This window comes from Symsagittifera roscoffensis, chromosome 3 (assembly GCF_963678635.1).
Source record: "Symsagittifera roscoffensis chromosome 3, txSymRosc1.1, whole genome shotgun sequence".
Taxonomy (NCBI): domain Eukaryota; kingdom Metazoa; phylum Xenacoelomorpha; order Acoela; family Convolutidae; genus Symsagittifera; species Symsagittifera roscoffensis.
Window position 1 is genome coordinate 27,834,301 of NC_087064.1, and position 26,774 is coordinate 27,861,074.

At 34.7% G+C, this 26,774-nt stretch overlaps 2 protein-coding genes across 4 annotated transcripts in view; both read left to right on the plus strand.

Annotated features, from left to right (window-relative positions):
- LOC134841199 (long-chain-fatty-acid--CoA ligase 4-like) overlaps positions 1-16,350 on the plus strand; it is a 454,776-nt gene extending 438,426 nt beyond the window's left edge. Inside the window, exons 3-10 of the mRNA XM_063857029.1 lie at positions 3,056-3,282; positions 3,878-4,101; positions 4,257-4,581; positions 4,765-4,905; positions 11,586-12,000; positions 12,231-12,452; positions 13,208-13,376; positions 14,629-16,350. Of these exons, the coding sequence (XP_063713099.1) occupies positions 3,056-3,282; positions 3,878-4,101; positions 4,257-4,581; positions 4,765-4,905; positions 11,586-12,000; positions 12,231-12,452; positions 13,208-13,376; positions 14,629-14,817 (1,912 nt within the window). The 3' untranslated portion in view covers positions 14,818-16,350. The remainder of the gene's footprint in view (positions 1-3,055; positions 3,283-3,877; positions 4,102-4,256; positions 4,582-4,764; positions 4,906-11,585; positions 12,001-12,230; positions 12,453-13,207; positions 13,377-14,628) is intronic.
- Positions 1-26,774, plus strand: part of LOC134841198 (intersectin-1-like) — a 333,033-nt gene that overhangs the window by 5,817 nt on the left and 300,442 nt on the right. The gene's annotated exons all lie outside the window — the stretch shown is intronic.

A 26,774-nucleotide genomic window follows, 5' to 3' on the forward strand; every position in this document is an offset into this window, starting at 1 on the left:
AAAGGTCTCGGGGTCACAATTTCTCAAAATTTGAAATGGGACAACCATCTTAAACTCAAGCTTATTGCGGTTAATAAATTTTTTTTTTTTTATCAAACGTTCCATTCCATACAGCGTCTCATTGTGGACCAAGTTTAAATATTATCAACTTTGCATCAGAAGTATCCTTCTCTACGGCAGTCAAATCTGGTATCCTTCCTTACTTTACAGGCGTAAACTTGAATTGTTTAATAAAAAGTGTCTAAAATGGGTGACGGGTCTCAGTGAATACGCTGAGCAATTAAAGGTGATCAATTCCCTGCCAATATCTTTCTCCATTGCATTATACGACTTGGTTTTCCTCAATAAAGTGCTTAATGAGAAATTCGATTTCGCCATTTACAAATTCATTAATTTTACCTTCTCCGCCAAAGATCTTCGTAACACTGCCTACCCTAGACTGACAGCAACCAAGAAATGTCGTCTCTTTTTCACAGAGCAGTTTTTCTTCTATCGCGTGAGCCGATATGTAAACATGCTATATTCCAATGATATTGCAGATTTTTTTGCATATCCTGAAGCGTTTAAGAAAACACTCAAAAACAATCTGCAAGCGAGGGTTAACTCATTTGATTTAAAAAACTCCTATACTATGTTTTTGGCCTGTAATTGTATCAATTACCGTTCTTAGTACACCTTGATTACAGTAATAAACCATGTAAATAGCCTTTCAACAATCTGTATGATGCCTTTAAATATGTTAAAGGGAGTTAATTCTTTCAGTAGTACTAGTAGTAGTAGTAGTAGTATACGGGCTAATTGATAAAACAATTATTAGAATTGTCAAAAATACCAAGAAAACGAACAAATTATGCATGAATTGACAAATTTCATTAAGTTTTTAGATTGATTTTTTTTCTAAAAATTCTTGATGAAATTACGCACATAATGCATAAAATGTTTGTTTCTTTGGTATCATTGACATTTCTGATAATTACTTTACCGATTAACTCATAAAAAATGATATTTTTCTGTTTTTCTGCTCTTTGACCCATTCTACTCTTAGACCATTCTGCTTAATGACTGGCCACCCTTATTGGCTTGTTCCTGAATAACTTGCATCTGTAACTCAAACTCACCTATTTCGGCGCCATAAATTGCGGAAATTCATTGTGCAAATAGAAGATAAAAATTTTGGAAGAAAAAAACAAGCCAATAACTTTTCGTAGCCTTTCATCAGCAACCAAACGACCATGCCCTAGCAGGTGTTGTAATCGTTGTTACCCTTGCGATAGCAAGGGTATTGCAATTGGTTACTAGTCTTTTTTTTTCGTAAACAACGTTGTCGACGGAACTAATTGAACTGGTGGTACCTTGGTCATAATGAATTCGAAATTTGTAGTGTCTCTTGGACGCTTAGCCTGGTGGTAACGAATACGCCTGGGAAGGCAAAGGTCCTGGGTTTGAATCTGACCAAGACCAGTTTTTTTCAGACGTTAATTGTTGATTCAAAAAAGTTTCGGCCTATTTATTGTCTGCTTATCTTTTGTCGGCTTAGTTGCCGGATCTAAGAATCGTTTTTTTTTAGCTATTTGCAATTTAAACTGCAGTTGTTCTTAGGATGTTAGAAATGGTGCAGGCAATTTTGTTCCGGATAATTTGGGCTTTTGCAATTTTTATTGACAAAAAGGATTTTTTGATTTTTTTTCGTTTGATTTTCATAAAATTTAACTTTGTATCGCAAGTGATGCGAAGCTCAGGTTCGCCACTGTGTCAAATGTTTTCCAGAACTAGTATTTACGGTAGAAACTTAAAAGGGGGAGGGGTGAATAATAGTCTGCTACTTCAGTTTCGAATTAGTTCTTTCTGATCTTGAATCCTTTTCCTCGTGGACCATTCGGCGCTATGCACCCCTCTATGCTATATAGTTGTTTTGAGAAAAATGAAAGTGTAATTTTTCCATTGAAGAAGCCACTTGAAAACCTAAGTTGAAACAGTCTTTTTCAGTTTTTTTAACAATTATGAAAGACGTATTTTTAGCATATTTGCATGTTAAGTTGCTACTCAAAATCTGTGTTTTTTAGGCTGGCTGTAATTATAGTAATTCAGATTTGTAATGCTTCCAGTTTTTTGTGTGTAGCAACTTATTCCGGCCTAAATAAGTTTTCGGTATTTCTTATATCAAGTATTTCTTATAAAAAATTTCTGGTATTTATAAAAAATTCGCTTGTCAATCGACGCAATATGAGGCGACTATAATTGCGTCGATTGACAAGCGAATTTTTTCAATTTTGTATGCTCTGGGGAGGATGACTTACAAACTGAAGTATTTTATAGTTCACAGCTAATTTTTTACCCAACGGTCGTCTCTCCAAGTATTATTGACTTGATAAACGTTTCTGTTTCAAGGCCAGTTTGACTCTGGCAATTGTCTTTCTCGAATTATATCTTCATTGATTTCGTATGGAAAATTCGATAGATAAGGCTGTCGACGCTTTCAAACGACGCTTACAAATTTTTTTGACTTCGTAATTTTCGTCTCATTTTCTGTCGACTAGTTTTCCATGCTGTGCTTATGATTTATCGCAAGAGGCGCGAAGCTCCTCTGCGCAGCTTTGTCCTAACTAAAGTAAGAATTTATTTTTGTTCAAATTATTTTATGGGTTTAAAGCTTCGAGCTGTTTTTTTTTGGATTAATTGCCTCTTAATTGGTTATTAAAAATGGAATTATAAATTTTTGAGCGCTTTTTGGTTACAATTGAGCATTGGCGAGGGTACAAATATTGAAATTCTAACTGAAATTATTTTTTATCTTGATTCTTTATTTATCAACTCCGATGTTAAATCGGCTTAGTTGCCTCTTATTGCATCGTTTTGAAGGTGGAAGCATACCTTCATGCAAAATAATTTTTATGGCATCATTATTTTGGGTCAATAAACGTCTAGCGTTGTCTTTGTATCCTTTGTCGGCTTTGTATCCTTTTTATAATGTTTTTCTAGGCTTATTGTTTACGCTGCAACTTGTTTTTTTTCTAAATTTTAAAGGCTGCTCTTGCTGAATGAGAGAATGTTTTAGGTTTAAGCACCGGGATTGCGTGGGATACAGACAGATCCTGTCGGAGGAAGATGAGAAGCAGCCGAACGGAAAGGTGTTCCAGAAGTATGTCATGGGTGGCTATAAGTGGCTGTCCTACTCGGAGATAGAAGAGGCTGCTGACAACTTCGGCAGAGCACTGGCTACTCTGGTGGCGAAGAATAGCCAGAAGAGGAATCTGAACAACAAAAATATCGTCATTTTCTCAGGTTGGCCTTTTTGCATCAATAAGGAAACGAACGTCTTTCAGGAACTATGCGAATTTTTGATACCAGGTTGATCTTAGTACTTTTTGTGAAGTGAGTTCAATTGTTAGTGTTTGAAGATGATGCTAGGAAACAACAATGTTAAATCGCCACAGGCTATCCATACTTTTCGGGACCTCTTATCGGGCATGACATTGTGTTTCATGCGGCTCATAGCTTGACGAGCCGGCTTTGAATACATTATTGACTGCTGTAATGTAGCTATATAATTTAGCTCTGATTTCGATCGGAGTTGAAATGCACTGTAATATTTCAGCACAACTTATCTACCGTTTTACGGTTAATTATGTTATATATATAATCGACTTCGAAAACAAAAACTAACAAAAATTCGGAGCTATGTAACCGACTTTACATTTGGAAAACTAGTATGATTAAAGCAAAATGATGATGATTTAGAAACCGATGCCACTCTGGAGCCGGGAGCCGACGGCACTCTTAAGAGGGTGAAAAAAGTACACCCAGAAAAAGTTAATAACAGACGCATGAAGATGAATGATGTCGACGACAATAAATATATGAGTTCTGCTTGTTTCAGAGACTAGATACGAGTGGGTGGTGGCGTTCTTGGGCTGTGCCAAGTACAACCTCACAGTAGTGACTCTCTACTCCACCCTCAGTGAGGAGGCAGTGCTACATGGGATAACGGAGAGTGAAGCTAGTATACTAGTGGCCAGTGCAGACGGACTCTGTAAGATCAAGAGGATAGAGCGGGAGTCCTCGAATAATAACGTGTCTACCATTGTATGGTTCCCAAACCAGGTAAATGCCATACAAATTTGATCTTGAGAGCGAGCCATGACTTGATCATAAGAGAGTCAGGAAATCGCTGTCGGTTTTCTGGTGCTATGGTTTAAGCCCATTATTATTGGAATCTGATGGCAATTGAAACTATAAATGGCCCTATATTGTGTTAGATCGACAAAGTAACAAAATCCGAGTTTCCCCAGAACATTGACGTGTTCAACTACGAGCAGTGCCTGCAACTAGGCAGAGATAGCCAGGAATCCCTGCCGGAACCACCAGCCCTGCCCACCCTTTCAGACTTGGCGGTAATCATGTACACCAGTGGTAGTACCGGACTGCCTAAGGGGGTGATGTTGACAAATGGAAATCTGCTGGCTGCGATCGAGAATCTCCCAGAGTATATTGAGGGTATCGGAGTGAATGACACCTACATTGGGTACCTGCCTCTGGCACATGTACTCGAATTGACATGTGAACTCATTTGTCTGTTTTATGGTGAGTATAACTGCCAAAGACTACGACATCGATTTATACAAAATTTGAAGTGAAATTCATATATTTTGATACGAAATTCAAAATTTCTGTTTCTTGATTTGTGATAAGAATTGAAAGGGATTTAGACCGTCTCATTTTTTTCCATCAGTCGTATGCACGGCGACTAACAACATAATTTTATAGGCTGCAGGATAGGATATTCTTCACCTCATACACTTTCCGACAAGGGTACCAAGATCAGGAAAGGAGACGTTGGAGACGCAGTGGTACTGAAGCCTACCCTCCTCACCGCTGTGCCACTAGTCATGGACAGAATATACAAAGGTATGTCCCGTTTTGAAAGACCATTGAGCTTAATGCCGTTTAATAAGAAAAGCGATTGAAGCTAATTTCAATGAAATATTCAAAAAGCCTCAAAATGTTGATGTTAAATCATAGTTATCATTTCAAATAATCAAACAAAATTGATTTTGAACAAAATTTAATTTAGAGCTTTGAACCCTTATTTCTCGACAGTGAGATATACGTATGTTTTTCCTGCTGTTCAAATAACGACTGCAAGTGCTGCATGATGATTTTTTTCCGCACCCTGTACGATGTCTCTTGGGCGTGTCTGATATTGGTTGAAAATTTTATTATTCCATTGGTCGTGAAAGTTAGATTCTTTATTTGAGTGTTAATGGACGATTCTGGCTCATGCTGTTTTGTTTATCCTTGCGATAAGTAAGGGTGTTGCAACCAGGTAAAAGACTTTTTTCCCGGAAGCATCTTTTTTCACAATATTTCGCAGATTGTTCATATTGCTTTATAATAATTTCAAAATCAATGAACCATCCGACGCATATGGCGAAGAGGCGTGTGGTTCGAATCCGACCAGAAACTGTATTCTTTTCAAACTAGAAATTTTTTTGTTAGAATATCGTCGGTCTGTTTATTTTAACAAGATTTTTGCGGATTTTAAGTTTTCTTTTTTTCACACTAGCGGACTTGCGAGCGTTAGTGTATTTGTACGAAACCTCTTTTTTTTCTAACCTCGCAAATAAAAGTGTTCATTAAAAGTCTTCAATTATTTAGTGGCACTTTTGATATAATCACGATCTGTAGCATTTGAATTTTCATGGCATCTGTTTTCTGCTTTATCTGTGCCTAGTGTCTCTGATTTGTGAAGCGTCCGTGGTTGAGTGGTTAGTATTGTAGACTCATAATCTCCATGTCGCTGATCGAATCCGAGAAATAGCCGAGTTTTTACTATTTCGAGTCATTTCTTCCTTTTAGTGCACTTTATAGAGCTGCTTGTTTTTGTATTCTCGCTTGTGCAAATGCTAAGGATATCAACACACACTATTGTATTACAAATAGCACTTTAGCTTCAAGGTGTAATGGTTCTGTAGCGTAGAGGTAGCCAAGGAGACCAGCAGCAAAATTAGAGAGTTCGAACCACAGCAGGGTAGCATGTTTTTAATGAACTTTTTCGTATACTAAATAAAATGCGTCCGCTCTATAAATTGAAGCATGTTAGTTGGTAAATTTCTTTTCAAATTGACTGTTACTGCTAATGCGTCATAATTGGCTTGCGTCACTTAGCAATTATGTAGACTCAAAGTTTTACTCATTCAGTTTTTCCCAGTAGCGTTTTCGGTCATGTTTTTGCTTGTGTATGCGAAGTGCAACTTCGCCTCTGTGTAAAATTTTGTTTTTTTTTCTCAATTTTCTTTGTCTGCTTTTTTCGACTTGGTCGGTTTCTACTTTTTTATGTCTACTAAATGGACGTTTTTTTGTATCGTTTGATGGCCGAGAAAATTTTTGTGTGCGTGTTTTCTGAGGGGAATGTGTTCTCATAATTTTAAAAAAAAATTTTTGATGTTATTTTGGCATGAAGGGCTTTGTGTTTTTGTTTTATGTTACTGCTTGTTTAGTTTTGTTCCGAAGCTAATTTTGCATTCTGTTGTATTGGCATGTTTTTTTTTCAAACTGTCTTCATTCATTTTGAAAGATTGGTTGTATGTATAGTTATGAAACATCGGTTTTACTTCTTTTGCTGATGATTTTTCGGCTTGTAGCTCTCTGTTTAGCTTCCGAATTGTGTATACCACCTTAATTTCAGCACCTACATGCCTTTCGTGGATACTATTTGTATAGTTTCCCTTAAAATTTTGCCTAACAACTTAAGTTGATTTTCAGCTAACTGGCTGTCGTCTTATTTACCTAATATTTTGTTTGGTACAAATTTCCGATACTGCTTATGAGATTGTTAAGACTTTGGCCTCAGATTTAAATTTTCGGATGCTCAAATTCAACCCAATATAGAACTCATTTAATAACTCAAATAAATTGAAACATTAAAAAATTGATTGTCATTTTTTTGTTTCTAGTTATTTCTTCTACGCTGACAACTTCCGAAGTCAAGTCCTCTTTGTTAGTTCTTGAGTGTCATGCTGTTTTAATCATTTACTCCGCTCGATTTTTTCATAGGCTATCATTTTGATCAAGATTGGCATTGATTATTAATTTGGAACATATTTATTCTTGAAAACTATAATAAATGTAAAAATAAATGAATCGTTTTCTGAAAACGGCACGTTTGTCAACCACAGACATTTTGAGCATGTTTGCTTTCAATTAGCCGCTCTATTTACACAGGCGAAATTTATTCTGATAGTAAGATGCAATTATTCCCCAACCTAAGTCGCAATTATTAGTGTTGCTTGAGGTGAATTTTTGAAGCAGGAGGCTGAAAGGGCGTTCTATTAGCATGTGCGTTGACATTTGATTATTAATAAATTAATACAGTTGATGCATTTGAAGCGAAGTAAGCTATTTGTTCCATACAACTAATCAAAAATAAAAGTTCTTTCCGGAATTATTCCAACTTAGTATATTTGACGAATTTGAAATGCATAATTTATTCATAATTTCTGGTTTCCTTTATGCAGAGTTTGTGTGGTTGCCTTTAGCCTCTCAAGTTCCAAATTTTTGAATGCAAAACTTGTGTTGTTTGAAATTTGAAGCTCTTTTTTTGCCACTTGTGTTTGATTTCTATAAGATTCAGTGTGGCAATTCAGTATAGCAGCCAACTGGAAAAGAGGTATATCCGAGGAGTGAAGATTAATTTGTCATTATTTGCGACTGAAAAAGTTAGTTCGTGGCGTTTGTTCGCTTGTACTTGCAAAACGCAGCCTCGCCTCAGTGTCCTTATTTTGACTTTATTTAATGTTGGTTTTAGTTTACCAACTACGCTTTTGTTTGTTTCTTCATTTTTCTTTGTTTCTTTTAGTTTGCTCAGATGCACAAAATTTTTTTTCGGTTCATACGTATGCGATGATTGTGCTCGCGATAAGCAAGAGTTGTCAACTCGGAATATAGACTTATTCTTGTAAACAGCATTTCCAACATAATCAAGGAATTTTTTTGTCAAATACGCATTTTCATCAACCATTAAGACATATTTTTTACCATGTTTGCATTTCAACACGAAATAGCGAACTTTAGTGAGCGTAGTGTAATAGTACGACTATTTTTTTTCTAGGTTGAGTCGCAAATATTGATGGCACTTTTGGTGGCAATTTTAGTGCTCTTTAATAGCATGTGCTTTGACATTCGAATTGTAATAATTTAACACAGTTGATGCTTTTTTAATTCATCAAATGAAGCGAAAAAAAAGCTATTCGTTTCAAACAACATAACAATCATAAAAACTCGATTTCAGAAATTTTCCAGCTCAATTTATCTTGCAATTTTTTGAAATGCATAATTTATACATAATGTGGTTTGATGCTTTCCATTTTATCACATGCACAGTTAGTGTTGATGCCGTCAGTTTGTTAACTTTCAAATTATTACTTGCAAATTTATGTCTATTTGTAGTTGGTTCCTTTTTTGCTGCATCGCATTTGCAATTTACTATCAAATTCAGCTGCTTTCTTTGTGACTAATGCTTGCCGATTGTTAATCGTTCCTGGTCAGAGGGCAGGGCGTGAGACACCAAATCAATCTCGAGGTCACAGCTTCGAATTCGATAGGTAGTCAAGTTTTACTGATTCGGGGCTTATTTCGATTTTTCTTATTTCACTTTATAAAGCTCTTTTTTGACGTGTTTTAGCTAGCGTTTGCGAAGCTCAGCTTCGCCTGTCATTATTTGTTTTTTTTTTTCAAATATTGGTTTTGAATATACTAACTCCGTTTTTGTTTAATTTGTTTTTTTTTTTCGTTTTCCTTTGGTTTTTGTTTCCTTAAAATTTTTTTTTGCTTTATACCCAATCAGCTTAGTGGTATCATATTGCATCTTTGGACGAGCGAAAAAAGCTTCCTATTAGTTTTCAAGTCTTTAAAGGAAACAGTTTCTGCTTAAAAGTTGTCCGCTTTGTTACCGCTGTCTTTCGACGCACACAATTGTTATTTGTCTTATTTGTTATGTATTTTTGAAGGTGAAACTTTTTTGAGACAAAGATCTGAGAATTGGTTAAATTTTTATCGATATTTCCAAACCTTTTTTCAACGCGGCTTTCATCTCTTTTTTGCCTGATAGTTTGTCATTCTATGTTTGTGTTGTATTGCAAGTGGTGCAAAGATCTGCTTCGCTTCTGTTAAATGATAATCAAAGCCTTAAATTTAAGTACAATGCTGTAAAATGGATTTCAACTCTTCTGGTACGTGATTTTTTTTGCTTGCGATTAGCACGCGTTAACAAATGGAAACAAAGGCCGTTTAACAGGTTAATAACTTGTTCAACGAATTGTAAAATCTTATGAGTCAATAGATTTTTCTGACCAGGAAATATCTTTTGAGCATGTCTGTCTTTTAAACTCCTGTCCGAATTTATTTTTATACTAGTAGTAATTTTTTGTTATTTATTTTATGTTTTGTTACATAATTTTGGGGCATAATTACTCGAGAAACACACGAGACTCTGAATGAAAGCAAAAAAAGTGCGTTTCATGCTTTCTTTTGCGAGGAAAGTTTTTTCTTGGAGACTTTCTCGGCTCAACGGACGTCTACCCAAGTATTGTGCGTTAGTTAACGCGTGGTAATTTTTGTCTGAGCTAATTTAACGCTCGGTTCTGTAGTTCTCGATTTTAAACCATCAAATTGCACATCATTGGAGGGCTCTTTTTCCTTTGCCACACCTCACAGAACATCGTTTTTATGGTGTAACGAGGATTTTTACAGGTTTGAGTAAGAAAACCAAATAGGTTTGTCTTGGCCAGTCCATACGAGACAAGTTTTTCGATGTACCTTTTTTCGACGCTTTTTAAAGCGTCCTGAAGACCCTTATTTAGGTCATAATTGTTTTTTTTTCGCAAAAAAACCTTGAAATTTGTTCATGCTCACTTTTGATTTTTTTGCTGTTCAACTTTTTGCCTTTTTTTCATTCAGCAAAAGTTAAGGTAACGAAAAACATTGATTTCCTTCTTGTTTCGAAAGTTGATTTTAATTTATAGATTTTCCAGCGAAATGTTTACCTATTGATCCGGTTTTTTAAATTCGTTCAATATCAAAAAAGTGACAATCATAAATGGTTCTTGAAAATCAAAGAGCTTTAAGATCATATATTTCTTCGAAAATTTTCTCTGAAGTGAATGTTTGGTTGCTAAAAATTACGGGAAATTGAATTCAATAGTTTTTCGAAAAATATCATTCGTTTATATTTTACTTTTCATATGATCAAATTAACTCCTCATTTCACTAATGAGAGTAAGTGTATTTGTAACTGGAATCTGGAACTGGCACTGACATGCTCAATGTTTCGAAATTCATTTAAAAGTATTCCGTAGTTTATCGCAGGTTTTTAATAGTTTTCTCAAATAAACTTATATATGTGTATAAATTTTTTTGAATGCAATTTTTATGACCTGACACGCTTTTTAGTCGCCTTTTTTTTACAAAGAATGATTAGTATTTTTAAAATGTTTGCTATAATTGAAAGTTGTTTTGTAATTTGTAAACTTATGATTATGAATATTTTAATTCATTTTTTCTATCAAATTTCCAATTTGATATAGGTTATGGTAGCGTAGTCATTTTATTTTGCGCCGTTTCGAAGGCAAAAGTTTCCTTTGTGCTTTTGTGCGATTCAGGATGGGTCGTAAAAACTATGAGTTCCAAAACTTTATAGCTCAAAATTTTTATGACAAGTTATGTTTCCGGCTAAACGGGGTTCGCCATAACAACGGGGTCCATCTGTTTTTTTTTACATGGGTTGGATTTCAAATAAAGTGTCATTTATGAGCAAATTTTGAAATTTGAATGATTTAACTTGATCTATGTTTTATTCGAAAATTTAAAAATGTTAAAATTTTCTAATTTTCTGCTTACTATGTTTTTTTTCGAGTTATTGGCTCTCCTTTATTTTCTGGCTGCGTGTTTGCAAAGTTGTGTTTACGTGGTATCACAAATTCGCCTCTGTGTACAAGTTTTGTTTCAAGATCTGATTTGATTTTTCGCAGTTTGTCTTTAGCTGTTTTTCAAATTCAGTTCATTTATTTTGTTGAGAGAAAGGAAAATTCCACTAAAATGCTTTTAACGTTGTTTTTGCGTATTATTCCTTGTCAAAGGTGTGAAATTTGACTTTTTCTAGTAATTTATTTAAATTTCCGTCTCTTCTCTTCACTCTCTTATATTGCGATATGTTTGCTGCATCCAAAGTGCTGCAAATATCCGCTTCGCCTCTGTGTTAAAAACTTGCTTTCTTGGCTCTTTTCCACCCCCAGCCCCATTCACACTCACATACATTTGAATTACAACTTTGAAAAACTATTTTACGTGGTCATAATGCAATGAAACTTGACATGTTGAACAAACCAATTTTTGTGAACAGATTTGTTCATCATACTTTTCATTGTAACATCGCTCAAGGGGGAATCTGGAAATGTGCGGGAGAGAAGAGAGCCCTTTGTTGCTCCAATGTCTAAGTTGATTAATTTAATTACGATGATATACTCTGGTCTGATAACTTAGATCATGAAGCTTAAACGGTTTTTGGGTATCGTGAAACCTATGTAATTCAGGTGTTCTGGACTTGGTAAAGTCAATGAGCACTCCCAAAAGAATGCTGTTCAACTTTGCCATGCGATACAAGGCAAGACAGATCTCCAGACAGTTCCCAACTCCCATAATCGACTTCATCGTATTCAGAAAGATCGCCAACTCACTCGGAGGACGAGTTCGTTACCTGCTCTCGGGCGGAGCGCCTCTTTCGGCCTCGACTCACGAGTTCATGAAGATATGCTTCAGTTGTCCAGTGGTTCAAGGTTACGGGTTGACTGAAACTACAGGTGGAATTTCGTGTGTGGACAGATATGATATGCAACTAGGTCAAGTTGGCGGACCGACTCGGGGGGCGACGATCAAATTGGTGGACTGGGAGGAGGGTAATTACTGCGTGACTGACAAACCGAACCCGAGAGGAGAAATCGTAATCAAGTAAAATCCATATAATTTTATTTAAGCTTTGGATTAGTTAATTTTTGTCAGTTCATTTACAACAAAATTTTGCAAATGGGTGAATTCTATCTTTCATTTTTTCCTGCATTTTACGGTTAATCATTCTATGTGGCAGCAGTTTTGGTTTCAAATGAAAGTGAGACGGTTGTAGGTTTGTTCATAAAATTGAATTCAAATTGGGCTTGAAAAATGTAAAATTATTTCTCCAGGTCAAAGCAGGTGGCAGAAGGCTACTACAAAAACCCAGACAAGACTGAAGAGAGTTTCGTGCGCAATGACAAAGGAGAGACATGGTTCTACTCTGGCGACATTGGGGAGATAGACTCTCTGGGCAGACTGAAGATCATAGACAGGAAGAAGGACCTGGTGAAGTTGGCAACTGGCGAGTATGTGTCCCTCGGAAAGGTGGAAATGCTCATCAAGACCAACAGGTCAGTCTAATATTCAGCTCAGATCTTGCAATATGTTTAGACTAAATGTTTTTGCTTTAAAATGATTTTTCTGCCATGCATAAAAAATATGAAAGACTAATTTGCGGGCATTAAAGGCCAAAGTTTGATGCATTCAGGGAAACCCCTGATTACGTTCAACTCAAAAAAAATTAAACTTGTCATATGAATAATTTTAATTACTTGACATTCACTTCAAAAAGCTGTTGACATTCACTTCAAAAATCCTCTACGTAAAGAAGCATTTTTCCTTATTGTTTTTTTGATGATTTGAATGAAGGCATTTTCTGACAGTTTTTTAGAAGACAGTTTTTTAGTTTTTGTTCCGACCACTGAAACTGGGGAGGAACTGTGTCTTCAGGTGTTTTTTTTTTCATGCAAAATCAATTACCAGAAAAAATCATCGGAAAGGGTCGAGTGATATATCATATTAAAGCCCTTTCAGTCGTGAATCGAACGAAACTTAAAAATGTTTCTCGAGCAAATTGATTTGAATCGTCGAGAAAGTGTGAAACGGCTCGTTGTTAAGTCTAAATTCGAAAAAGCAAGATAGCAGGGTTATAATAGGAGGATAAGTTTTTTATTTAGGGTGTGAAAATTCAGTTTTATTACATTCAAGTTTTTTAGCGCTCTGCGAATAGAAAATTAATTTGGGACATTTCATGTTAGTGTGCTTCGTTCGCCGTCTTTTGTTTCCAGCCTAGATTTGTTTCCTTTTGCTATTTGACGTGCTCTAGGTTTGTGGAGTGTGTGATGGTGTACGCGGAGAGCACTGAGAACTACACGGTGTGTGTGATAGTGCCCAATGAGAAGGCCACTCTGGAGTTGGCTGCCCAGCTGGACATTGAGGACAATTCGATGGAGGGACTGTGTCAGAACCAACAAATACAAAAGGCCATATTCGATGTTAGTCATTCGCCCCATTAAGGCCCTACTTTAAAGTTTGTCATTGAATTGAAACATTGAATGGTTTTGCAGCTTGCAGCGACAATTGATGTCGTTTCAAAAAGCGACATTTTGCCATGAAAAATAGTAAATCAATTCTAAATAGAATGATTTTGTAATGATCCTCAAACAAGCGGTCATGTTTCAGCGGGTGTGGGAATCGGAAGTGTTTGATACAATTACTTAGCAATGGATTAAAATTAAATGTCATTGAGCCGATTTTGCCTTTTCTAGCTCTTTCATGGACAATTTTTTGCAATAACCGTTTTGCAGAAAGGGAACGGTGAACATAAAACGAAGGCTTTATATTAAGAGTAATGAATGTAGTGAGTACTCTTATAGGTAGTTTCCCAACTGGCATAATTGCCATATGGCATAAACATGAAACTTTTCCCAAATGGCATAATTTTCAAGTTTTCATTGTAATTCAAACAATTTCTATCAATTTCGAATTCTAACATTTTGCCAGGAACGAAAACGTGTGAACAATATTTGAAATTAATTGCTTCCAAACAAATGCTAATTGACAAATTTGTCGGAAAAATTGGCCACAAGATGTTTATCAATAACCGCAAGCTTATGCTTTTTGGTTTTGATAAAAAATCATAAAAAATTTTCAAGCTAAAATGTCAATCAACATTTGAATTGGCAACTTGACTAATTGTCTCACATCATTCACGAAAAAGTTTTTCTCGATTTTTGTAATGCAACTGTTGCATAAAATTTATGCCATTTGGGAAACTTTCCATTTTTATGCCATTTGGGAATTATGCCGTTTGAGACGTAATCTTATATAGGTCTTGCTGATTTTTTTTTCAGGAAAAAGTCTTAAAATTTGTTCATGCTCAACTTTGATTTTTCCCGATTTGACTTGTGATTTTTTTTTTCAAGTTCAGTGCATTTCCATTGTTAAAAGAAGGCAAACTCCACTATCGAACAACAAAAGTGTAAAGGTCACGAAAATGGAAATTCAAAAGTTAAAGATTTCTGAGAAAACCAGTCAGTTTTTATTTCAGTTTCTCTGCGTTCATTACTCTTTTCCAACTCAGTTGGTTATCTTATAAAATTACAACTATTTTTCATGAATAAATGCATCTTCTATTTACTGCAATTTTGTATTACCTGGGAAGGATATTTATTTAAAAGACTTTGAGAAATTATTGTACGTATTTTGTGCATAGAATATCATTATTAACATATTTTATTTGTTCAGGACATCAAGACACATGGTCATCAGAAGAAGTTGGACCGAATGGAGATGCCTCAGAAGATGGTGCTGACCCCGGTGGTATGGACTCCAGATACAGGCCTAGTGACAGACAGCTTCAAACTGAAGAGGAAAGAACTTTCTAGAACATTCGCGAAGGAACTAGCCGGCATGTACAGTCCCCGGGATTACTGAGATTAATAACTGAGAATACATTAACAGAAAGAAGGACAAATTCAGAGCCCCGAAAGCGTAATTATTTCAAACGAAAATTAATCGGAGACTACGTTGTGGCTTACAGAATGATTCAGAAAGTTACTTTGGTTGAAAAGTGCAGAGCCCGAGGAACCAGAAGTTGAGAATCTTATTGAAAGAATTACCATCGGCTGCCGAAAATTGAATACGATGCTAAAAGAGTTATTTTAAATTTATGACCAATAAATTAAATGAACCATGCCTTAAGTTATTGGCTACTTAATTCAAAAATAACTTGCAATCTTCAATATGCAATTTAACGGCACAAAATCAACCAATCGACGTTCACTCAGGATGCGTACTAATTTTTCCTCCTTTTTCTCGCCAAAACTTTCTGAAAATTAATAAAGCGAAATCAGTTTTTTCAAAAACTTTCTTGGAGCAAGAAATTAGAAAGTTTTGCTGCGATGTATATTCATGTGATTTGGTAGTTTTTGATTGTAATTTAATTTGAATCTCGCTGTACCTTGTTTCATTAGTTTGTTTTGGTGAATTTTTATAGCGAGCAGTTTGTAGATTAAGTTAAACTTGCCCTAACGTTGTGGTTTTGGAAACGTGCCGGATATTTTTGTACGTGATCCATTGCTAGTCATCAAATAGCTTGGTGTATTTTCCTTGTCTCGAGTATCTAAATGCTGTCTCTAGTATCTAAATGCTTTTTCATGAGATTATTGGCAAGAAAAATGGTTCTATGGGTTCAACAAATGGGTTCCTTAAATTTAAAATAATGGGAGTTAGCTTGAGAAAAGCAGAAGTGACGATTTTCAACGTAACTTTTGTAAATGGACGATACAGACTTATTTGACACATCATAGCGTACTAGAGCACTTAAGCAAACTGGGAATATCTGGAAAGGAACCAAATTGCGATGAAATTGTTTTGAAGTAATGGGTGGTAAACAAAAAATAAGACATATAAGTAATTGAAAAGACATAAATTGGTAATGAAGAAGTAATTTATACGGTATATTTTGTCAAGTGCTGTGCACGATTTTATTTTAAATTATTCGTTTGCCAAATAGATGCAATATTTATTTTGTTACTTGCTGGCGGCCTTACTCATGCCCAACTCACTCTTCATCGTCTTGTAAATTGATCTGAGAAGGTGACGCAAACGACCTATGGAGTTGGCCTTGATCTGGAGCAAGTCAATTTTAAAACTAGTGCTTCACTCGTCTATATATTCTGATCTGATGTAGGTAATAGAGTCTGAGTCTGAGAGCTTTGGAGAGATAGCGAAGCCTCCCAATAACGTAGCTTCTAGTTCTTTTCTCGCACTATACCCCTTCAAAGGCGAAGAGATAATCTGCACGGCTTCAGGTGAAGGATTTGCTGATTGTGCAACTGTGCAATGTCCGTAATGCTGTACTTATCTTAATCTAAATTTCACATACTTGTACGTATTTGTTTCTTATCTAAATCCTTTTGATAATAAATAAGTTTACAGGATCAAGCCAATTCAAACTTTATAGTATCTTTTTTGTAAAACATCCACTATCAGGTGCTTTGCTTACAGCGAAACCAATTTATTGTAAACTTTGGGAAAAGCTTTAGTTTTTAATCTTGACGAAAAGCTCAATAGGTCATTTCGCTGATATTTCGTACTGATAATTAAGTTTCTGTTTTTTCAAAGCTCTACGATAACGAAACTAGAAATGGCATAGAAAATTGATCTTTGCTTAAAGTTTTAGAAATGAATTTTCTTGTGTAAAAAGTAACTTAATATTTTCCAATTGGTTAAGTCTTCTGTATGATGAACAAATAATGTGACTTTTCTCTTACAAACATTGCTGTTTACACTAGCGAATTTTAGTGAGCGGAGTCTAATAGTACCACTTTTCTTTTTTTTTCTAGCCCAAGTCGCCAATATTGGTGCCACTTTTGGGGCACCTTTACATATTTTTGATAGCATGTGCTTTGACATTCGATTAGTAATATGTGAACACAGTTGATGCATTTCTTACTGTTCACATGAACAGAAAAAAGCTATTGGCTTCAGATATCAATACAATGGTAAAAACTCAATTTCAGAATTTTCCGCCTCAATATATTCCATAACATGGCTTTATGCTTTCGAATTTATACATAATATGGCTTTATAATATAAGATACATAATATAATTTATTCATAATATGGCTTTATGCTTTCGAATTTGTTACATGCAAAGTTAGCGTAGATGCCTTCAGTTTGTTATATCACAACTTATTACAGGCCAAATTGGGTCTATTCGTATTTGGTGCAACTTTGCTGAATCGCATAAGCAATTTGTTTTATAGAACTTTGTTCGTAACTAGTGTTTGTCGGTTGTTAAGCGTTGGTGGCGAGCACGCAGGGTGTGAGACTCCAAATATCGAGGACGCAGGTTCAAATTCAATTCGTAGCAAAGTCGTACTAATTCGAGGCTTATTGCACATTTTTCTGGTTTCACTAGCGAATACACGACAAACAATCAGCTTTAAAAAGTGTTTAATTTTTGCGAAAATAAAACAAATTAAACTTGAATTTCAAACGCATTGTTTTCAAATGAAGCAAAAAAATTGATGGAAGCAAAATTAGCTGGTAATTTTATCAGAAATCAAATGTTGCTTTTTATTTTTCAACTTTGGAACCCAAAATTTAACACAAAAACAGATCTTTTTTGGCTTTTTTTCAGTCAGTTAAATATTGCGCAAAAACTACTGGGTCAATTGCTAACCCTGACAAATCTAACAAATCTGAATAAAATGAGCCTCTTATGCGCCTCAACAAAATTTATTGAGGTTTAATCTTCTAATTTCTGTAGAAATAATTTTTTTTTCGTGTGATAGTCAAGAAATGTCATCTATTATATATTTACACTTGCGAAGTGAGTGTATTAGTACGAACCTCCTTTTTTTCCTACCTAAATTGGAAGTATTGCTTCCACTTTTGGGGCACCTTTACAGATTTTTCATAGCATGTGCTTTGACATTCGAATAGCCATAAGTTAACACAGTTCATGCATTTGAAATTCATCAAATGTACCGAAAAAAGTAATTTGTTTCAAGCAACAGCAATAATAAAAACTCGATTTCAGAAATTTTCTAACTCACTATCTAGCAATTTTTTTGAAACGCATTATTTTTACATAGATTGTTTTTATGCTTTGTGATTGGTTACATGCAAAGTTAGTGTGGATGCCTTCAGTTTGTTGTATTCCAAATTATTACGGGCAAAATTTGTATTTGATTCCTTAATTGATGAATCGCCTTGGCAATTTATTAGCATATTTAGCTGCTTTTTTTGTGACTAGTGTTTGTCGGTTGTTAAGATTAAGTGGCTTAGTGCGTGTGCTCAAATTCTCTTGATTGCAAGAGCTCGCAGATTTGAATCCTACACGTAGCCGAGTTTTTGCTAATTCTAGGCTTATTTCTACTATCTTATTTCACTTGATAGAACTGCTTTTTGGTAGTGTTTTCGCAAGTGTTTGCGGAGCACAGCTTTGCCTCTGTGGTAATTGCGGGCTTCACCATCTCGCCATATTTAAGGTTTTTCAACGTAATATTTTTGCATGTTTAACGAAAATTCTTTCCATGTTTAAGCTATATCGTATATTGCAAAGGTTACGAATTTGTTATGACTTTCCAGTTTGAATGCAGTGTTTTCCCCAGGGGTTGCAATTTTCGCCTCAAATTATGAATACCCAAATCTTTTCAGTTAATGAGATATGACGGTTTTTGTGACTTTTTGCAGAATTTTTAAATCAGCAACTGTATAGTTTGGTGCTGTAAGGGTAGCCTCTACGATTGCAAATCATGCCTCCATATATGACTGCTGAAATCGTTTTCGAGATATGAGGTTTTTTGGATTTTTTTAAATTGTCAGAAAACTTAGATCTAAAAAAATCAAAAGACTGTTGTTGGTGCTGTCGGGGTACTCTCAGGATTTGCAAATCTTGCCATAAAAAATGGCTGCTCAAATGCTTTGAGTTTCCGCGATGTTACTTTTTTAATGATTTTTTTTCAAAACTTTCAAAGTCTATAATGAGGAACTGTCAAGGTGCTCTCGGGAGATTTATGTCTTGACGCCTAAATGACTGCTCAACGCCTTTTACTTTCCTAAATATGACGTTTTATGTGGTTTTTCAGAAAATTTTCAAGTGTTAAGTTTAAAAATGTTTTTTTTTCAAAATCTGAAATTGTCAATTTTTTGCTTGGGTGATCTCAGGTTACTTCCAGCAGTTTTTGATGTGGACTCGAGCCTTGTAGTATTTTTCAAATTTTTCAAGCTTTCGAAATTGGCGTTTTGTTCTTGTATTTTTTTGTTCAAAAATAATTACGCAGAATGAAAGGATTGATGGCAACAATTGATATACGTTTTGGTTAACGAAATGAAGATTTAAGTTAAAGAAGAATCTCATTAATGATTTAGTAATTTTGCAACTAAAATTGTTTCGAAAGTTTTTGCTGTCGGCCATTTTAGGGTTTTGTTTCTGAGGTGAAAATATGGGAACATCAGTGGTGTGCTGTCGGTCACGTAAGTGTTTTGGTATTGAGTTGAAAATACGCGGATCTGAAATCCAGTAGTTCTGGAGATTTACCATGTAGGTTTTTAAAAAGTTTATAGGTGGAAATTTTCATTAATCGTTCATTTTTTGAATTTAATAGCTTGTTGGGTGACCGCGTTCACTTTTACGTTTGCATTCATTTCGTTGTTCATTAATCTTATTGAAGCGCCGGAGCTGCATCATACGCTAGTCTATGTCAAAATTTTCTAAGCGGAATTCTTTGGAGTATCTTAGTTCGGTTAACGCCAAAAATTGAGTCAAAAACTTTGATTGCCTTTTTTGTTGACTCGCTCACAATTGAAGTTTTGGTGGGTTTGTTTTCTAAATCTATTTCTACTCAAACTTCGATTGCTCATTTCGTGAATCGCTCATTTGAAATTTTGTGATTTTGATTTCAAAATGTTTTACATATACAGTGCTGATTTAAATTAACCGGACAAAACGAGCTAAACTTGAAAATTAAAACGCGTTTTTCTCAAATTGGGTTTTCTGCAAAAAAATAACGAAACGGGCTTAACCAATACAAGAATATCTCCAGTTTGCCTTTTCAGTTTAGGCAGGCCAATCTGCAAAAAATTCAGAAATAGATGGCCAGTCGATTAAAAAAGACAGGTCTGTGGAAATCTTTTAATAATGAGGATCTCATTTTTTAGTTCGACTTGAAGTTGCCAATAGAAGCTCTTTACAGTTAAGCAACTGAGAGCGAACCGCTGAATGCATATCCAAATGTTTTTGAAAACTAGTTTGGCAGGGTTCTGCTTATTTTGAGCCAGCAGCTTGGAATGATTTTAACAATGCGCTGAATGGAAACCAGACAGATTTTGTTGACGTTTGGCAGAGAGCTTTCGAATTATGATCGGTTTACACTGACCCAACCGTATCAAATTTCAATAATCAGATGAAAGAAGAGCAAAATTAAACGATTTTTTTTTGGCTCAAATATAAAATGGGAAATAGGAGCAAGTGATCCATAGGATATTAGAAGCCAATAATTTCATCAAGACAAAAGTCTAATTTTTCAGCTGGGAGCTCTTGCAATTGTTTTGACGGAAAAAAGCTCCGTATTGAAGACCTTGAATGCTTTGATATTTTGTCCGCCTTATTTTCGCTTGGATTTTTTGGATTTTGCCTTGGCCTTCGTTTAATTCTTTGATCACAGGAAAATAATGTTCGTTTTTTTTACGATTTTTTTAAGAAAGTGTGAGTGTCATTTAGTAATTTCGTTTCTGCATCAAGTTTAAAAAACACTACGGTCAACTTAAACATGTTTTACGCTTTAGGAAACTCCTTTCGGTCAATGTTTTGATGAGAAGAAGCATCTCAATTGATGATCCGAAGTCTTAGCTTTTGTCAATTTCTGATGGGCAATACTTACTACTTAATCTGGCAGCATCTAGCAGTTCGAAAGTATTTACAATCACGGCACATAGAATGTGCAACTTTTTAGTTTTAGTGGAAAAAAATGCTCGAATTTTTTCAGCACGTTTTTGTCGTTTTCTCTGCAATTATTGAAATTGGCAAATGCTCGAGGAAACTATTTGGAAGGACTTAACCGTTCGAAAATTTGAGGTATTTTGTTTGGAAATCGTAAATAAGCCAGTATTTCATAAATCGTTTTTGACGTGTTCTTACTGTGGCTCATTAAAGAAGCTGATGAGCTCGACTTACTTTTTGTGCCGCGTAAAATTGACAAACTAAACAATTGAACTAAATCAGGCGTCAAAAACGGTCGTATCTGTTTTGACGGTACAGATATTAAAAAGGCTTCGACTCTTATTCCAGAAAGTTGGACAACCTTAAGAGACAACAGAACAGAGAGTCCTATGTATGGATCGGAGCAGTCATTTTTCCAAAAAAAATTATGTTGGAACAGTTCATTTGCTTGCTTGTTTAGATCATCAGTTGGTTTAGATAATCTGTTTGATTTTTTTTTCTGAACTAAATTGAGATCATCAGATTTCCAAAGATTCAATATGAGCCCATAAAATAAAAAATTTTATTTTCGTTGCGAAGATGTATCCACTGCATGAACACCACAAAAAAAAGTTATATACTGCCTAATTTACGCCTTCGAAACAAGATAACTCAATTTTTAGTAGCTAATCTTGAGCCTTCCAAACAAGATTCCTGGCTAATTCCTTCCAAATAGTTTTATCCAGCATTTGCCAAAATTTAACCCTATATCTTAGGTTTTTGTAGAGAAAACAACAAAAAGAAGAGCAAAAAATTTGTTCATTCTTGCTTAAATTTAAAAATTCCTTCATTCGTTTGTTGAAATTTATGTGACTGTGCACAAGCTTGATTTTTGTAGTTGATTGTTTTTTGCCCTAAACTGATTTATTTTTGGTTTAGCTGAAATAAAATATGAGACCTTACCAAACAATATAAGAATTTCGTACTAAAATCTGTATATACAACAGTGGACAAAATTAAACGCAAATTTGCCATTTTAATCTGTAAAATGCCTAATTTCAAAGACCATTTTCGACTATATTTAACTAGAATTCTACCTAAACTTTTACATCAACCGACTTCAAATGATCTGAATTATCATCTCTTAAAACAAATGATCTGAATTATCATCTGATTTGAAACCCGTATCAATTTTTTGCGGGTCTGAAAATGTCAGTTTTCAACATCTGCACTAATGATTTTAGTAAAGTTGTCATACTCAACATTTTAATTATATGGCTTAGAGTATTTCTTATAGAATGAACAAATTTTTCCTCTGCTTATTCGAGAAAGAGTTCACTCCGATGCAAAACTTTGTGCAGATGGTGAAAACTGGCTTTTTTAGACGCAGAAAACACTGGTAAAAATAAAAGTTTCGTTTAAATTTCCAGTGACTGTTGTCCAAAGTCACCATTGAAAAAATGTAGTATAGTGAGTAAAAATCTAAATTTGCTACTAGTTATGTGCAGATGGTGAAAACTGGCATTTTAAGACCCGGAAAACACGTATGTAAAAACTTCGTTTACATTTCCAGTGAATGTTGTCCAAATTCACACTTGAAAAAAAGCATTCTAGTGAGTGAATACCTGAATTTACGCTCAGTTTGGTCCACTAGTGGACAAAATTAAGTGCAAATTCCTGTTTTTTTCTCTAAAATACCTGTTGCATAAAATTGACAGACTAAACAATTGAACTAAATAAGGTTCCAAAAAACGGTCGTATCTGTTTTGACGGTACAGATATCAAAAAGTCTTCGGCTCTTATTCCCGAAAGTTGGATAACCTTAAGAGACAACAGAACAGAGAATCCTATGTATGAATCGGAGCAGTCATTTTTCCAAAAAAATTATGTTGGAACAGTTCATTTGCTTGCTTGTTTAGATCATCAGTTGGTTTAGATAATCTGTTTGATTTTTTTTTCTGAGCTAAATTGAGATCATCAGATTTCCAAAGATTCAATATGAGCCCATAAAATAAAAAGTTTTATTTTCGTTGCGAAGATTTATCCACTGCATGAACACCACAAAAATAAGTTATATACTGCCTAATTTACGCCCTCGAAACAAGATAACTCAATTTTTAGTTGCTAATCTTGAGCCTTCCAAACAAGATTCCTGGCTAATTCCTTCTAAATAGTTTTATCCAGCATTTGCCAAAATTTAACCCTATATCTTAGGTTTTTGTAGACAAAACGACAAAAAGGTGAGCAAAAAATTTGTTCATTTTTGCTTAAAAATTTAAAAACTCCTTCATTCGTTTGTTGAAATTTATGTGACTGTGCACAAGCTTGATTTTTGTAGTTGAGTTGTTTTTTGCCCTAAACTGATTTATTTTTGGTTTAGCTGAAATAAAATATGAGACCTTACCAAACAATATAAGAATTTCGTACTAAAATCTGTATATACAATAGTGGACAAAATTAAAGCAAATTTGCCATTTTAATCTCTAAAATGCCTAATTTCAAAGACCATTTTCGACTATATTTATATAGAATTCTACCTAAACTTTTACATCAACCGACTTCAAATGATCTGAATTATCATCTCTTAAAACAAATGATCTGAATTATCATCTGATTTGAAACCCGTGTCAATTTTTTCCGGATCTGAAAATGTCAGTTTTCAACAACTGCACTAATGAGTTTAATAAAGTTTTCATACTCAACAATTTAATTGTGGCTTAGAGTATTTCACATCGATTGAACATTTTTTTATCCGCTTATTCGAGAAAGAGTTCACTCCGATGCAAAACTTTGCACAGATAGCGAAAACTGGCTTTTTACCGCAGAAAACACTGGTAAAAATAAAAATTTTGTTCAAATTTCTAGTGAATGTTGTCTAAAATCACCATTGAAGAAATGTAGTATAGTGAGTAAAAACCTAATTTTGCTTCTAGTTAGGTGCAGATGGTGAAAACTGGCATTTTAAGACCCGGAAAACACGTATGTAAAAACTTTTTAAGTTTCCAGTGAATGTTGTGCAAATTCACACTTGAAAAAAGGCATTCTAGTGAGTGAACACCTGAATTTACGCTGTTTGGTCCACTAGTGGACAAATTGAACTGCAAATTCCGGTTTCTTTTCTCTAAAATATCTGTTTTCAAGAGTGATATTGAACAACATTCACTGGAAATTTGAACAAAGTTTTTGCTTAGACTAAAAGCTACCCTCTTTGATCAGGCTACCCTCTATAAAATTAAGTTTTGCATCGGAGTGAACTCTTTCTCGAGAAAATAAGTTGTTCATGCAACGTGAAACCATCTGAGCGATAAAATTGATTTGTCAGTGTGACAACTTAACTAAGCTCGGCTGTTTCTAACAATTTCACGCGTGTGTTCAGTTGCTAAAATTTCCTGTGTGTATTGTTGTAAAAAATTTCGATTTTTTCAATTCACACTTGAAAAATGCTTATTGACGATTTGATTAATAATTATGAAATAGTTGCTAAAATGTTTCCGGAAAACTCTGTTCGAAAAAATCATTTCCTCGCAGCTTGCAAACTTTTTCTAGAGCAAGATTCGAAATCTTTTCGGAGGACGCTTCGTTTTGTGAACACGTATGCTCCCTACGGAGGAATTATTGGGCCGGGTAATTCAAAATTAGAGAGTGTTTTGGAGAAATGTAAGGTTATACGCTTGCATGCAGTTCTCCATGATGCAGCTGGATTTGTGAGAAAGACGTTCAACGCGGGTCCAGGTTACGCCTATTGCTCAGCATGCGTGCCATCAACTAATGCTTTTTGTGGCCAGGTGTCAGGAATTATGTATTGTTTATTTCTGAAAGTTTTCTATTGTAATCGTTTCCGAAAACTGAAAGTCTAAAATTAGTCTTTATCGTTTTATTTCTTCATCGTCAATGTAATAAATTGATTTTTAAGATCTCTGTGGTTACACGATTGCATTGAATTTTATGCATCAGAAATAAGATCCTAATTCAAGTTTTACAAATCATCAATTTTGAAGAAATTGTGATGTACTGGGCGACGATTACGTCTCAAATGGCATAATTCCCAAATGGCATAAAAAAAGAAAAACTTCCCAAATGGCATAAGTTTCATGCAACAGTTGCATTGAAAAAAATCGAGATCAATTTTTTCGTGAACAATGTGAGAAAATAAGGCAAATTGTCATTTCAAATGCTGATTGACATTTTATCTTGAAAAAGTTGTAGAATTTTTTATCAAAAGCAAAAAGCATAAGCTTGCGGTTATTAATAAGCTGCTTGTGGTCAATTTTTTTGACAAATTTGTTGCGTAAATTTGTTTGGAAGCAATTATTTCCAAATCTTGTTCACATGCTTTCGTTACTGACAAAATGTTAGAATTAGAATTGATAGAAAACGTTTAAATTACAATGAAAACTTAAAATTTATGCCATTTGGGAAAAATTTCTATTTTTATGCCATTTGGGAATTATGCCATTTAAGAAGTTACCCTGGGCGACAAAGAAAACGCATCATTAAGTTTTGTTCTAATTCTTGCCTCAAAAAAAGAATGTTTGAAGAAACTGTGAAATTTTACAAGCTAACACTTTTGAAGCCGACTTGATCACATGTCAGTACCTAATTTCCATTTTAGTTTTTTCCAAATTTGAAATTCCTTGTGATATTGGAAAAGAAATTGCTTGAAATTAATCAGGAAAACCCAGTTTTCATTCAAATACTAAAGTTTTCATTCAAAATGAAAAAGTTTTCATTCAAATGCAAAAGTTTTCATTCAAATACTAAAGTTTTCATTCAAATGATAAAGTTTTCACTCAAATGCAAAAGTTTTCATTCAAATCTAAAAAGAAATGAATGAACTAATTAATCTTTTAAAGTTAGCTCTATGAAATAAATCAGGTGACCAGAAAAGCCATTTTTGCGTTAGTTTTGCCCGAAAATTTATTGTTTAACCCAATTTTCAGGTAAGTCTTCACGTTGCAGGCAAGTCGTCTTTCGAAGCAAGCCTGGTTTCTGCAAATTCTCAAAAAATATCACCATTAAAGATTTTTTTATTCATTGAAGCTGTTGCGTTTTCAATGTCGCGCACTGTATAAAAAAACGATCCTTTGTTCTCTGAGAGAGTCTACTTGAAATATTTCACTCTAGTTTATTTTATTTAAATCTTCTAGATTAGATTTTATGCTGGAACAATGAATGCTTCTGAAGCAACGGAGACTATCGAAAGATCCTTGTCTTTTCCAGCCAGCAATCAAGATAAATCAGGCAAACAGGCTGTCATCACTTTCGATTATTTTAACCTGGTCGGTTTCAAACCTCAAGACTACCTCTGTGTTTTTCAATCTTTACTTAGCTTATTTCTTTTCGAGACTAAACAGATAGGCTTGCCGCTGTTCCAACTGAAAAAAATGTGCAGACAAATTGATCAAAATTTAGCAAAAGAAGCGCGTAAAATAGGCGAACCAGGCGCGAGTGTTTTGCTCAAGACATTACCCAAATATGACCAACAGATGATCCAGTTTGTAAAACAAACTGACATATTATTTCTTCGGTTTGCCGAACTTTTTAACTCGCACAAAGTGTCAAAAGTATTAATTCTCATCGGCTCGACTCCCTTTAATCCCAAACAAAGTTTGTTGATTGATTTTGCGACATTTTGTGAAAAATCAAATGTGACGTCTGATGACCAGATTGGCCCTGAGAATATGGGATATGGCAACTGCGCGAACGGCTGTGTCCAGAAAATTCACAAATTCTATTTCACCCTCAAGTTTCTGTCTCAGTTCAAAAGTAAGTTTGTTTCTCAATTACGTTTGTAGAATTTTCCAGAGTGGTTGCTGAATAAACGAGCAGTCAGATATGTTGTTTGTTGCTAAACACAGCGAAGACACTTATTTAGGTCATGCGGTTTCTTTATTTTGGTGGTTTGTCTTTCGAAGCTTGCATTTCAATTTTTTTCTCAAGCAGAGCTTAAAGTAAAATG